The following is a 14,578-nucleotide window of genomic DNA, read 5'->3' as shown; positions in this document are numbered from 1 at the left end:
GACTGATTATTGGGTGTGGATGTGTTGCGACACATATATACAGATGTCACATACTAGATGCAGTTATGTGAAATTCTATTATTAGAATTTTATTTTCATTTAATTTAATCAACATTACTTTTTTTGTATAGAGTTGCTTTAGATAGCACATTGAAGTTCCTTTAATATATATATGAGCATGAGTTATTTGTATGCCATACACGTATATGTGTGTGTGCGCATATGTGTGCACTAAAATTTTATATTATTTTATATTTGATTGTGGAAAGATAAATTTCATGTCCTTGGAAACTTTGAGAAACGTTGTATTAATGTATTATTAAGGTGTATTAAAGACCTAAGCATGCAGACATATGTAAATATCTTGCTAAAAACTTAATAAAAAATTTTGAACAAAAATTACAAAATGGCTCTGAAGGTTTGTGCCTCATATGAAGACTTACTGGTATAAGGAACAGATCCAGATCACTGCCTTCTCAACACTTCCTGCTGGATGCTTGATTATATTTGACTTGGTGTCACTGAGTCTGCCTGATGTTTCTGCTGCCTGCCTGTTGCACTGTTTCACCTCATTAGCTCAGCTGGCTGACAATACCCAGGAGCTTCACCAATTTGCATATTAGCCAAATATTAGCTTTAAATATGAGAAGCAATTTAGTGATTTTGAGCTCACTTTTAGTCCAAAATGTAAGACTTTCTTCTTGATTACACAATAATTGTAAAAGAAGAAGAAAAAAATTGACACTACATGTACAAATGATATCCAAACATACAGAAACCTCAAAACTGTGGGCTTATCACACAGACTCAAACACATATTCCTGAAAGGAAAAAGAAACCACAATTTTGTTTCCTACCATCAGGAGGAAGTCAAACATCACCCTTTCCTCACTGTTTCCCTCACTCATTTTCTTCTTTTCTCTCCAACAGGCCACTGCAAAATATATTAGATTAATCCTGATCTGTACTTCCTGCATTTGAGTCTCATTTTATACCTAGTGGAGAATGTGTGTTGTCAGTATGGATGTGGAATATGCTATGCATATGTACTAGGGCTGTGAATCTTTGGCAAGGCAGCGATTCGATTCGATTACGATTCATAGGTTTTCGATTCGATTCAAGAACGATTTTTGCACATTTAGAACGATTCAATTCGATTCGATTCACAATTAAATTCGATTCGATTCGATTATAACAATTCGATTCTGCATTCTTTAAGTGCATTCACGGGATTATTTAAATGCTTCTACTAAATTATTTAAATGCTTAGTCAGGGGGCAAATTACAGTAGCATTTATGGTTAGAGAACCATAGGTTAAAAAAAAAAAAAAAAACTTTTGTCCATTGTTAAATGCTAGTTTAATGATGCGACATGGCATACGTAAAAATGTATGTAAGCCAAGTTTTTAAAAAAGAGCTTAAAGAGTATTATGTATAAGCTAACATTTTGTCACACCAGGGGCATAGCCATAATTTCAGAAGTGACAGAAATGTCAAATACAATCATTTTATGTATGTAGCCTATATAATAATAATAATAATTATTATTATTATTTATTTATTTTTATTTTTTTTTACAAAGAATTATTTTTTACAAGGAACTTTTTTAATTACTTTTAATTAGCTGTAATAAATCAAATACACTGCTGGACAATAATCAATCATTTGTAATATATATTTTTTTCCTAATGGCAATTTTATGATTGTTTTATAGCCTATACTAGGCTACATTTAATTAGCAATTATTTAAATTTTCTGCACAGAATAAGGTAGAAAATATACTTTATAGTTTCTGTACTGTAATAAATGTCAATTAGCACCGCATCATTCATAAATTGTTTGTGGGTTTTTTTTTTAGTTTCATCAGTTCATTCTGCTTTTATTCAGTTTAGCTGCAGATATAGCCTGGCACGTCTATGAGAGCGAGATCGCTTCTCTTTCAGTGTGAAAACGTCTTCATCTCTATTTAACTTTTCCTCTCCATCAGCGAATGATTTTGAGAGAAAACGCGCCAGATGTCTGTTTGCTAATGAAACAAACGATACTTTCATGCATCTGATTATCAGATAAATCTCGTGCTCTTATTTCAAGGTCATTGTTAATGCTGTGGTTAATTTTAAAAGTTTCCTTCGTATATTCGGTTCATCCGCATTGTTTAAACACACTTATCATTCAGTGGAACTGTGCGTATGATTTAGACACTTACATTTCTGCTCCGTCCATGCAATAAACACAGCTGTCGATGGCTCCGGTAACTCCGTCGGTAAGATGCAGAGAGCCATTGACAAACTGAGCCATTGCGTCAGAGACGAACGGAGCGCGAGCGCAATCCTCTGACAGTCTCAGGCGGTAAACAGTGGAGCGCGTGAAGGACAGATAAGAGGATTCACGAACACTCTTCATGGTCTCCATTAATTCGTGCGTGTAGTAATTTAATGTGTATACATTTTGAAAGCACCCCTAATATGTACCACCCCAAAAAATGGCACAACATAGTCTTTGTCACATTAGAGAGTCTCATTGATTTGAACACTAATAACTTGATTGCAAGTATGACAACTTCAGGCCAGATTCAGTTCAAGTCATCCTGTATGACAACTTCAAGTACAACAATTTTAAGCTAGTCACCTCTACTACAACCCGAATTCCGGAAAAGTTGGGACGTTTTTTAAATTTTAATAAAATGAAAACTAAAAGACTTTCAAATCACATGAGCCAATATTTTATTCACAATAGAACATAGATAACATAGCAAATGTTTAAACTGAGAAAGTTTACAATTTTATGCACAAAATGAGCTCATTTCAATTTTGATTTCTGCTACAGGTCTCAAAATAGTTGGGACAGGGCATGTTTACCATGGTGTAGCATCTCCTTTTCTTTTCAAAACAGTTTGAAGACGTCTGGGCATTGAGGCTATGAGTTGCTGGAGTTTTGCTGTTGGAATTTGGTCCCATTCTTGCCTTATATAGATTTCTAGCTGCTGAAGAGTTCGTGGTCGTCTTTGACGTATTTTTCGTTTAATGATGCGCCAAATGTTCTCTATAGGTGAAAGATCTGGACTGCAGGCAGGCCAGGTTAGCACCCGGACTCTTCTACGACGAAGCCATGCTGTTGTTATAGCTGCAGTATGTGGTTTTGCATTGTCCTGCTGAAATAAACAAGGCCTTCCCTGAAATAGATGTTGTTTGGAAGGAAGCTTATGTTGCTCTAAAACCTTTATATACCTTTCAGCATTCACAGAGCCTTCCAAAACATGCAAGCTGCCCATACCGTATGCACTTATGCACCCCCATACCATCAGAGATGCTGGCTTTTGAACTGAACGCTGATAACATGCTGGAAGGTCTCCCTCCTCTTTAGCCCGGAGGACACAGCGTCCGTGATTTCCAACAAGAATGTCAAATTTGGACTCGTCTGACCATAAAACACTATTCCACTTTGAAATAGTCCATTTTAAATGAGCCTTGGCCCACAGGACACGACGCCGCTTCTGGACCATGTTCACATATGGCTTCCTTTTTGCATGATAGAGCTTTAGTTGGCATCTGCTGATGGCACGGCGGATTGTGTTTACCGACAGTGGTTTCTGAAAGTATTCCTGGGCCCATTTAGTAATGTCATTGACACAATCATGCCGATGAGTGATGCAGTGTCGTCTGAGAGCCCGAAGACCACGGGCATCCAATAAAGGTCTCCGGCCTTGTCCCTTACGCACAGAGATTTCTCCAGTTTCTCTGAATCTTTTGATGATGTTATGCACTGTAGATGATGAGATTTGCAAAGCCTTTGCAATTTGACGTTGAGGAACATTGTTTTTAAAGTTTTCCACAATTTTTTTACGCAGTCTTTCACAGATTGGAGAGCCTCTGCCCATCTTTACTTCTGAGAGACTCTGCTTCTCTAAGACAAAGCTTTTATAGCTAATCATGTTACAGACCTGATATCAATTAACTTAATTAATCACTAGATGTTCTCCCAGCTGAATCTTTTCAAAACTGCTTGCTTTTTTAGCCATTTGTTGCCCCCGTGCCAACTTTTTTGAGACCTGTAGCAGGCATTAAATTTTAAATTAGCTAATTAAGTGGATAAAAGTGTAAAATTTCTCAGTTTAAACATTTGCTACGTTATCTATGTTCTATTGTGAATAAAATATTGGCTCATGTGATTTGAAATTCCTTTAGTTTTCATTTTATTAAAATTTAAAAAACGTCCCAACTTTTCCGGAATTCGGGTTGTAGATCTAGATAACCACTGCTTTGACCACAGGATGCTCTTTTAGCAGCTCCAGCTGAAGGTGAGTGTGTTTGGTTAATGACCGTGTGTCCAGAGTCCATTCATGCATAACAGCAAATCAAGCGTTAGCAGCACTCTCACTTTACTGATTTTCAATTTTCTACAACAACCCCTATACACCAAAAACTGAATGTCGGCACCCAAGTGTGGAGGTGTGTTAGTGAGAAAGGCAGAAAATAATGTAGAAAAGAGAAAGAATCATCTAGATTTTGTTATATTTGTCTGAATGAAAATCTCAGATTCAAAATAATCTGAGATTTTCAATAATTCAAATTTAGGAAATAATATACATTATTATTATTATTATATTCTTAATTAACATCAATATGGAATATTGTGCATTATTTCTAAGTCACTGTTCACATTTTTTTCACTATTTAAAAGTAAATTAGTGAAACTGATCATGTGACACTTTGTACAGACATTCATTTTTCAATTTACAATTACGTGTTCACTAAACTTTTCACATCTGAATCATCTGCATGAATGTATACATGAATTAGCAATGCTGTACTCTCTGCAGAGAGTGTGTGAAAAGGTTAACAGGAGGCGGGAGGTCACGTCTGTCTTCCACTAAGCGTATTTCTCTCCTCCCTCCTCTTACTATCTGTCCACCCCTTCCCTTCCCTCCACTCTTGCTCAATCTCACTCCATCTATTCCCACCTACTCAATTTTACGCGCTAAGGTTAAACAGTTCTGATTGAAGCACATTATCATCTTCAGCACACTTACGCACATGCACACACATGCAAGAGAGGGGCCCTTACCTTTAGGTGACACGCTGCGGGACTTCTTGCTGTCAGATGGGCACTCGCTGCTGCTGTTGGGGGAGTAGGATCTCCTTTTGCCTAGAATGTCATCTGTTGGGAAAAAAGAGAGAGAAATAGGTTAGGATCAGAAGCGGTCATACGGCCCCTAAACCCCTCAGCATACAGCCCACCGCCTGGCTCTATACCTGCATACATGATGGAGCTGTGTGCGCGACTAAAGTCATGAAGAGATGAGAGGGCCCTGCGCCAGCGTGAATGACAGATCTGGTTCTTACTCAGCCATGTGCAGAAACGAGAGGTTCTTTTGCCTGATCGCTCTCTCTCTCTCTCTCTCTCTCTCTCTCTCTGTGTCTCCTATCTCTAACAAACACGCTCTCTCTACTCTCTCTCCCTACACTTACCCTCACTCTACCGTCGTTTCTTGTCTTGACTATCTATGTATCTCTCTATCTGTGCATACAAATGTCCTGGTCTTCACACCAGCCTAATACGGAGTAAATCTCCAGAAATGACAACGAGATGACGATGAGAAAAAAATAGGGAAAAAAGTAAGCGGTCTTGCCTATGTCTTCTATCAAACTCCTGTTGTCATACTATTACGCCTTTTTGCTTTTTTTCCCTCAATCTCACTCTCTATTTTCAGTGAATACAGAGCTCACACCTTTTGCTAATCTTTTCCTTCCTTTCTTTCACTCTTCTTCTCCCTCCCCCTTTTCTCTCTCTCTCTCTCTCTCTCTAGAAAAGTGGAGGCTGTCTGCACTAGCCTAATGCAGCGCTCTAGTGAGCCGCTGGTGTCTAGTGTACGATTACAGCACCCTCCTCCCCCCAAACACATCTCAAATCAATATCCTGCTAATCACGCTGGGAGGGGTGCTGCTGAGAGCATGGTGGTGCATGCATGCAGGAAGGAAGAGACCGTTTGTCATTGCACTCTCCTCTCCCTCTCTCTGCCCTCATGCACCACATGAAGTAAAAAAGTCAAAGCCACAGAGTTATGCTCTTCCTTTTTTTCTTTTGTTGCTGTCTGATTTTGTTGTTATCTAAATGGACCATGCAATAAACTGAGAGGAAACGGATTATACACGTTGCTTGCATTGGAACTTTTCATTGTATTTATTGTGTTTTATTGTCTATGGATATCATGAAAAGTTATTTTTAAAACATTTATGGTGCCCTGAGGGTGCATCATTTTAAAGACCTCATAACATCGCTCAACAAGCGCAGAGATCTTTCTTATGTTGGCAAATTTCCTGTTGAAAGAAATCTGGGTGCAAAATTCCTAATGAAAAAACTATATTTACCCATGATTCTGCAAGACATCTCCAACAGTCTGAGAATCTAAACAACTGTACCAACAGAACTCTATAGCACCGACCCACTCCCATTAAGTCACATTGTCAAACTACTTTAATATTTGAGTGTATATGAATATTTTGCAGTAAACATAAAATGTGTTGTTTTTATACAAATATAATTCACTGTATTGTTCAAATCAACAGTTGTCATATTTACCTGACATTTGTAATTAGTTAATATTTGACAGTCATTCCAAAGCTTCATTGGACTTTAAGTCTAAGTTAATGAGTGCACTTGCATGTAGATTAGCCTCACAGTTAACACATATGAACTAAAAACTCTCATTTTGATTTCACAAGGTCTTTAAAGGAAGCCATTACTCCAGATGACCCTTATCTTTAAGCCATGAATAAAGCTCTACACATCAAAGAAGAGTGAAGAGGAAGATTCTTGCATGGCATGCACAAAACCGAGAAAGGCTGCATCTCTGTATATATCCAACACAAAAGTACAAACTACTCTCTCACACCCCTGCCTCTCGACACCAAGCGCACTGCTCGTCCCTCTCTCTGATAAGAGTGCTAGAAAGAGACAGAGAGGGAAAGAAAAGCAAGCCTCCACTTGAAAGGGCTTTTGGAGTGGCAGAGCTCAGTCTGGGATTCTTTGTGGGGAGCGAGCTTTACTAATGACGCTGTTTGATGTATTCTCATCAGGGGGGAAGGCTGTCTATCCCACTCCAAAGAGAAAAAGGGGCCTCTCTAATGGCCCCCATCTCCTCTCCTAACCTCTGCCCAAAGACAACAACAACACTCCCTCTGTCTGTCTCCCATTCCACTTTTTCTCCCTTCGTCGGCCTTTGAGGTGAAGAATCTCCCTTGGCGTATTCAATTATTTTCCACTCTCTATCTTCACGTGGAACTGATACGATCGCTGCATAAGTGTAAAACTATATCAATAGGCTGCTCCTGTCTATGCATTAGCCAAAAAAGCTCAAAAGCCTGCAAGGGATGTGCAAAAACTTCAGACAGTTGATAAAGTTTTAGTTTAAAAAGTGTTAAATAATATAATACGAGTTAAAGGGATAGTTCACGCCCCAAAATGAAAATTCGTTCATCATTAACTCACCCTCAAGTTGTTCCAATCCTGTGACTTTCTTTCTCCTGTTGCACATGAAAGAAGATTTTTTTTTTTTAAATATGGGTAATCAAACAGTTGATTGTCCTCATTGACTTCCACAGTACACTATTGAAGTCAATAGGGGACCATCAACTGTTTGATTACAAACATTCTTTTAAATATCTTCTCTTATGTGCAACAGGACAAAGCATGAGTAAGTGATGACAAAATGTTCATTTTCAGGTGAACTATCTCTTCGAAACGAGCATGGAGGTACCTAAGACGAGAAGGGTTTGGAAACACTTCTACATACCACAGCACCCTCTGATTTCTCTAGCAGTTATGTTGAGCTGCTCTCATTTCCTCTCTGTATGTCTCTATTTGACCCTAATCTCTCAGCAGTGTCTTTCCCACAGGGCTCAGCCACCCTAGTGCTGCTATCTCCAGCCCAGCCTGTTCTCCAAGCTCCATCGTGTCTTATCAGGCAGGGTCCTGCCTACCAACACTCCCAAAGCCCTGGGCTGAGTCCAGTTCCTCTCCATCTCAACCTCCATCTCTTCAAAATCAACGGTCCTGAACTGTAACTCAGACCTACAGCTCAAACTCACACAGCACTCTGTCCCCCCAATCAACCCTCCCAAGTGATTATACACAACCTCTAAAACCTTTAAATTCTCATGATGTGATCTGAAAGCATGGGACAGAGTGATTAGCAGGATGAAATGCTTTCATAGGTTAAAGGGGGAAAAGTTTTGGAGCAGGGCAGCGTGCCCGTGGCGTCGGCACAGGCGGAGAGGAAACCTGGCTCCTGACCGCACTCTCTGCCTGCTCTTAGCACTTTGGTCTCTAGCTGAAGTAATGCACTCAACAAAATAAGAGAGAGTTTGGGACCGTGAGGAGAAAGCCGTTATTCTGCATAGAGGAGCTGGAGGCGGGAAGCGACACTGACTCACTCGCAGTTTCTTTTCTCCTTATAAACCTTCATGTGAACTGTCAACCAACTTCTTTCCTGCTCCTATCCATTTATTTTTCTCTGTTTGCATGATTTTTTAAATCTAAGTTTAGATTTAACAATTCAGGTATGTTTGTAATAGAATACTCCATACTTAGTTTACAGTGTGAACTATATATTTCATACTACCATTCTTGGTGCTTATTGCAGAGTATATGCTTTATACTTATACTACAAAATTTTGGGTAAAATGTCTTAACATTTGACAGTTCAAATTAAACAATGAGTCAAAAAAGCCATAGAATTTTAAAACAATATTGTTTACTAGAAATTGAAGGTCAAGTTGAGAGTACTGCATTCAACAATAGAGGATGTCTCAACATATTTTCTGTTGCTTATTGAAAATTTTGGCAAAATAATGTTTTTCACACATAGCCTTTGGCTGCATTTGGAATATCACATTAGTGCACTACTCAAAAGGCAGAAATAGTAAGTAATATGCTAGTGTGCTATTTTCCGAATTAAAACTTAGTCTTTCATACAAACTTTTAAAGAGTAATTTTAGTAAAAATATGCTATACACAGCTTATATACTTCTCCACCCTGAAACATAGTGCTCATTCAAAAAAATAAATGCAAAAAACAGCTTCAAAGAGCTTTTAAAAATCCACAGTAGCAGTGAGAATACTGCACTCTCTCTGTCTCGCAGTGCGCTCAAGAAAGAGGCAGGGTTTAAGCAGTGCCTGTCTGCCTCAGGGTCAGAGATTTTAAGGCAGAAAGCCTTTAATACCAATTAAATGTTGCTTCTTAAAGCTGTGATGCTCACATTTAACACCAAACAGAGAGGCTCGGAGCTGCCTCATGCTTCAGCCATGCTACCCAACTCACGGAACTCACGGTTGCCAGCGCTGCCACTCTTTAAACTCCAGGCTGTGCAGTTCTGAGGTGGGCCAAAACAAGGGCAGAACTTTAATAATAGGTGGTGGGGGGAGGCTTGATGGATGGAGAAATAGCAAAACGATAGGTTTCTCCTCCTTCTCTGCTCCTTCTGCCTCTCTGGCTACTGACAAGTTGGACAGGCCACACTCCTTAATTCCCTTTTCTTATTCCCTTAATCTGTCATCTTTATCAGGCAGGGGAAGTAGCGGGCGTCGCAGCGGAGCCCCAACCTCCAATCAATCTCCACATTACAGCTGACAGAATGGTGCTAATAACTTATTGATCCCCCTGTTTGCGGGGCTTGGCCAGAACTGAAAGGATGGCATTGATTGGCTTTGGGGGGGGCACAGTGCTTCCGACAGCTCAGAGGATTCAGCACCTCTCCCCTGTACTGCCGCTCCCCCACTGAGAGCCTTGGGGAAGAGACAGACAGAAAGACAGAGAGACAGAAAATGAGGGAGGGAAACAAGCAGGGAAGAAAGAGAGAGATCAAAATCATAGGAAAAAGAAAGAGAAAACAAAAGAACTAGGCAAAAAAAAATGTTGCAATTGAGGGGAAAATAAAGACGGGGAGACAAAAGGTGGTTGAGGAAAATGCAGGAAGATGCAAGAAAGGCAATCGTAAGAGAGTCAAGAGATAGAAAAGGGTGAAGATTTTGTTTATATCATTGTACATATATTTGAATGGATAACAGACAAATGCAAAAAAAAAAAAACAATAAAAAAAAAAAGATTTTATGCACTAAACTCCAGAAACTTGTTTTAATTTTTGGAGCAACATGTGACTTTTGTTTACTGATGCTGAATTGATTTAACACATTACAATCAAAAATAAGAGCTGAAACTTTAAGTCTTATAAAATTAGTCTTCCTCTTTTGAATGTACTATTTTCAACCCAAGAGTTACATAATGTGAAGCTGTTTTTGCACTGATTTCAAATTTATTCATTTGTTATGAATAATCTTTCTTTTTTGGCTTGCATCCATCACAATCATGAAATATACATGTAATATTTTTATAATTTAAAATAGCTGTTTTCTATTTTGATATATTTTTAAATGTAATTGATTTATTGTCATTGCGATGGCTGAATTTTCAGACTTTCAATGATGAATCAATGTTGAAAACAGTTGTGCTGCTTAATATTTTTGTGTAAACAGTGATATATTTTTATAGTATTCTTCGATAAATAGAAATAAAAATATAAAAACAGCATTTATTTAGAACAGAAACCTGAAACATTATAAACATCAGTAGTGTAATTTTTTTTATCATTTTAATATGTCCTTGCTAAATAAAATGATTAATTTCTTAATAATCAGTAAAAAAATATAAGTATCTTTTAAATATCTTTCTAACACCAAACTTTTGAAAGAATTTAATACAATTTTGAAACATTCCACAAAAATACTGAGCAGCAGTAACTGTGTTTAGCATCAATTTTCACCATTGATAAGAAACGTTTCTTCAGCACCAAATCCAAAGGGCCATGTGACACTGAATATTTAGGTCTTTTTATAAATTTTATATACAACCCGAATTCCGGAAAAGTTGGGACGTTTTTTCAATTTTAATAAAATGAAAACTAAAAGACTTTCAAATCCCATGAGCCAATATTTTATTCACAATAGAACATAGATAACATAGCAAATGTTTAAACTGAGAAAGTTTACAATTTTATGCACAAAATGAGCTCATTTCAATTTTGATTTCTGCTACAGGTCTCAAAATAGTTGGGACGGGGCATGTTTACCATGGTGTAGCTTCTCCTTTTCTTTTCAAAACAGTTTGAAGACGTCTGGGCATTGAGGCTATGAGTTGCTGGAGTTTTGCTGTTGGAATTTGGTCCCATTCTTGCCTTATATAGATTTCCAGCTGCTGAAGAGTTCGTGGTCGTCTTTGACGTATTTTTCGTTTAATGATGCGCCAAATGTTCTCTATAGGTGAAAGATCTGGACTGCATGCAGGCCAGGTTAGCACCCGGACTCTTCTACGACGAAGCCATGCTGTTGTTATAGCTGCAGTATGTGGTTTTGCATTGTCCTGCTGAAATAAACAAGGCCTTCCCTGAAATAGACGTTGTTTGGAGGGAAGCATATGTTGCTCTAAAACCTTTATATACCTTTCAGCATTCACAGAGCCTTTCCAAAACATGCAAGCTGCCCATACCGTATGCACTTATGCACCCCCATACCATCAGAGATGCTGGCTTTTGAACTGAACGCTGATAACATGCTGGAATTGTCTCCCTCCTCTTTAGCCCGGAGGACACGGCGTCCGTGATTTCCAACAAGAATGTCAAATTTGGACTCGTCTGACCATAAAACACTATTCCACTTTGAAATAGTCCATTTTAAATGAGCCTTGGCCCACAGGACACGACGGCGCTTCTGGACCATGTTCACATATGGCTTCCTTTTTGCATGATAGAGCTTTAGTTGGCATCTGCTGATGGCACGGCGGATTGTGTTTACCGACAGTGGTTTCTGAAAGTATTCCTGGGCCCATTTAGTAATGTCATTGACACAATCATGCCGATGAGTGATGCAGTGTCGTCTGCGAGCCCGAAGACCACGGGCATCCAATAAAGTTCTCCGGCCTTGTCCCTTACGCACAGAGATTTCTCCAGTTTCTCTGAATCTTTTGATGATGTTATGCACTGTAGATGATGAGATTTGCAAAGCCTTTGCAATTTGACGTTGAGGAATATTGTTTTTAAAGTTTTCCACAATTTTTTTACACAGTCTTTCACAGATTGGAGAGCCTCTGCCCATCTTTACTTCTGAGAGACTCTGCTTCTCTAAGACAAAGCTTTTATAGCTAATCATGTTACAGACCTGATATCAATTAACTTAATTAATCACTAGATGTTCTCCCAGCTGAATCTTTTCAAAACTGCTTGCTTTTTTAGCCATTTGTTGCCCCCGTGCCAACTTTTTTGAGACCTGTAGCAGGCATTAAATTTTAAATGAGCTAATTAAGTGGATAAAAGTGTAAAATTTCTCAGTTTAAACATTTGCTACGTTATCTATGTTCTATTGTGAATAAAATATTGGCTCATGTGATTTGAAATTCCTTTAGTTTTCATTTTATTAAAATTTAAAAAACGTCCCAACTTTTCCGGAATTCGGGTTGTAATATATAATAAAACATATTATTTTTATGTATTTGGTAGACTGTTGTGTCCAAACGATTTACAGTTCATAGGGCTATGGCCCACCCATAGATATAATGATGGTCATGCACAGGACAACTAGACTTGTGGGGGGGGGGGGAACAATTGACTGGACACTTCAATTGCAGTATAAACACACAGATGCTGTGTCTTGAGAGAGAAAATGTAGATTATAACACACAAATTCAGGGACTCTATGGCTATTTGCTGGTCCAGATATACAGCAGCCTCACGCAGACGCTCCTGTTTGCCTTTAGAAAAGCATGTGAGCGGCAGGGAGCGAGAAAAAAAAGAAGCAAAAACACCTTATATGCCTATTAAGAGTCTCTGGTCTGACCGCAAAGCCACGTTTAGGAGTCTACACAGAGAGCCAGACAAGCTGCCGGCGCCCTGCCCTCCCCCCCATCCCTCACTGGGGCCAGCAGGCCGGCCGGCCGGACGGAGGGAGTGGGGTGAGGGAGCAGGAGCCGCCTCTCCTCCGTCGCTGACTGGCTGCAGCTGACGCCTGGGTCAGCTCTCATGTCTCTGTCCCTCAGATTTAATTAACGGGCCTCTGCGGTGCAAAGCAACCCCAGCGCTGCAGTCGGCTTCCTCTTTCTCCGCCTGTCTCGCGACTCCACACTGCAGTCCACCCTCCCTTGATACCATACGACGCTCTGCTCATTCATTTGTTCTGCACTTTTCCAACCTTTTCCTCTCTCTCATGCTCAACCACATACTCACAGAAGAAGTCAGACTTGAAAGGAAGTAAAAGAGACTGTCTGATGGAACAAAAAAAAAGCTGTTGGAGTTAAACATGGAAAAATGAACACTTGCATCTGTTTTGATTTAAGATTATGTAAGGTTAACCTTAAACATACTGCTACATCCAACATGCTTTATTTTGCAATGTCATGTGGACAAATGCAAAATTGTATAAATGTGTATCACTCTGAGCATGTGAAAAACACGGTTTCACATGGACCTGTGCTATCCATTCGACCCCTAACCTGGCCCAGAGACGGAGGCTCTCTAATTTCACTGGCAGACAGAATTAGACGCGCTGCGTGATCGGATTGGACTTGTTTACAGACATGAGTCTAGCTGCTTACAGCACCCGTTAAACCTCTTTTAAACACTCAAACTGCCAGATTTTGGTCATCAGCTGCGCTGCAGGTGGCTTCCGCTCTTATTGCTTTGTGTCTTCTCCAATTAAGATTAAGATTAATTGAGCATCTTCCATTCTGGTAATGGGAAATTGTACTGGTCTGGTTTTGAACCCAACCCTTAGATCTCTAGTCTGGTATAAACCTAGTGCCCAGTCAAGGTGATTCGATCCATATTTGGAGCCATACGATTCAGAAAGATATAGACTAAGGTGGTAGTTTAAGACTTAATTATACTGGGCCAGTGCTACTGTAATAGGATTTAAACACATATATTCACATAAGGCCATTTTACCAGAAACCCATAGGATCATCCACAGTATGACTTGACTGTGCAGTATTTATTACAACCTATAAAGCTGAAATTAATTATAACAAAAAATAAATAACTACTTTTTTAGTGCACATAAAAAATAAAAAAGTTGAAATCTAAAATTGTCAAAAATTAAGCAATTAGTAACAGTAATTTACATTAAATAAAATAAAGTTAAATAAAATAAAATAACATTTAAAATATATAAATATATCATTAAAAAGCAACATAAAATGTGGTTCAGACTTATGAAAAAGTATTATTTAAAAAAATAATAATAATTAAAGTATTATTATTATTTCTGATCACATAATATGTATAAGACAAGTTACAAGATATAATTGTAGTTCACACATTTTGTTTGCAAAGATATATAACAAGTCATTGGTTTAACGTTTACATCATGTTGACAACTTCATGTGTGCTACACTTGGAATAGAAATGTCTTTAACTAGAGGGTTAATAAATAAAAAGTTACCTGAATCATATTGTGGTTACTAGGGATGGGCGTTTTCCACAAATATCACATTCGAATATTTGAGCTCACAAAAAACGAATATTCGAATATCCGTTTA

At 38.6% G+C, this 14,578-nt stretch overlaps 1 protein-coding gene across 3 annotated transcripts in view; it reads right to left on the bottom strand.

Annotated features, from left to right (window-relative positions):
- The window catches only part of LOC132129717 (sterile alpha motif domain-containing protein 11-like), a 67,327-nt gene that overhangs the window by 20,864 nt on the left and 31,885 nt on the right, over nt 1-14,578 (bottom strand). For all 3 annotated transcript variants that reach the window (XM_059541407.1, XM_059541406.1, XM_059541408.1), the window contains one exon: nt 5,065-5,157. In XM_059541407.1, coding sequence (XP_059397390.1) covers nt 5,065-5,157 — 93 coding nt within the window. The remainder of the gene's footprint in view (nt 1-5,064; nt 5,158-14,578) is intronic.

The sequence above is a fragment of the Carassius carassius genome, chromosome 46, assembly GCF_963082965.1.
Source record: "Carassius carassius chromosome 46, fCarCar2.1, whole genome shotgun sequence".
In the NCBI taxonomy this organism is placed as follows: domain Eukaryota; kingdom Metazoa; phylum Chordata; class Actinopteri; order Cypriniformes; family Cyprinidae; genus Carassius; species Carassius carassius.
This window is presented reverse-complemented; position numbering and strand designations above follow the sequence as displayed.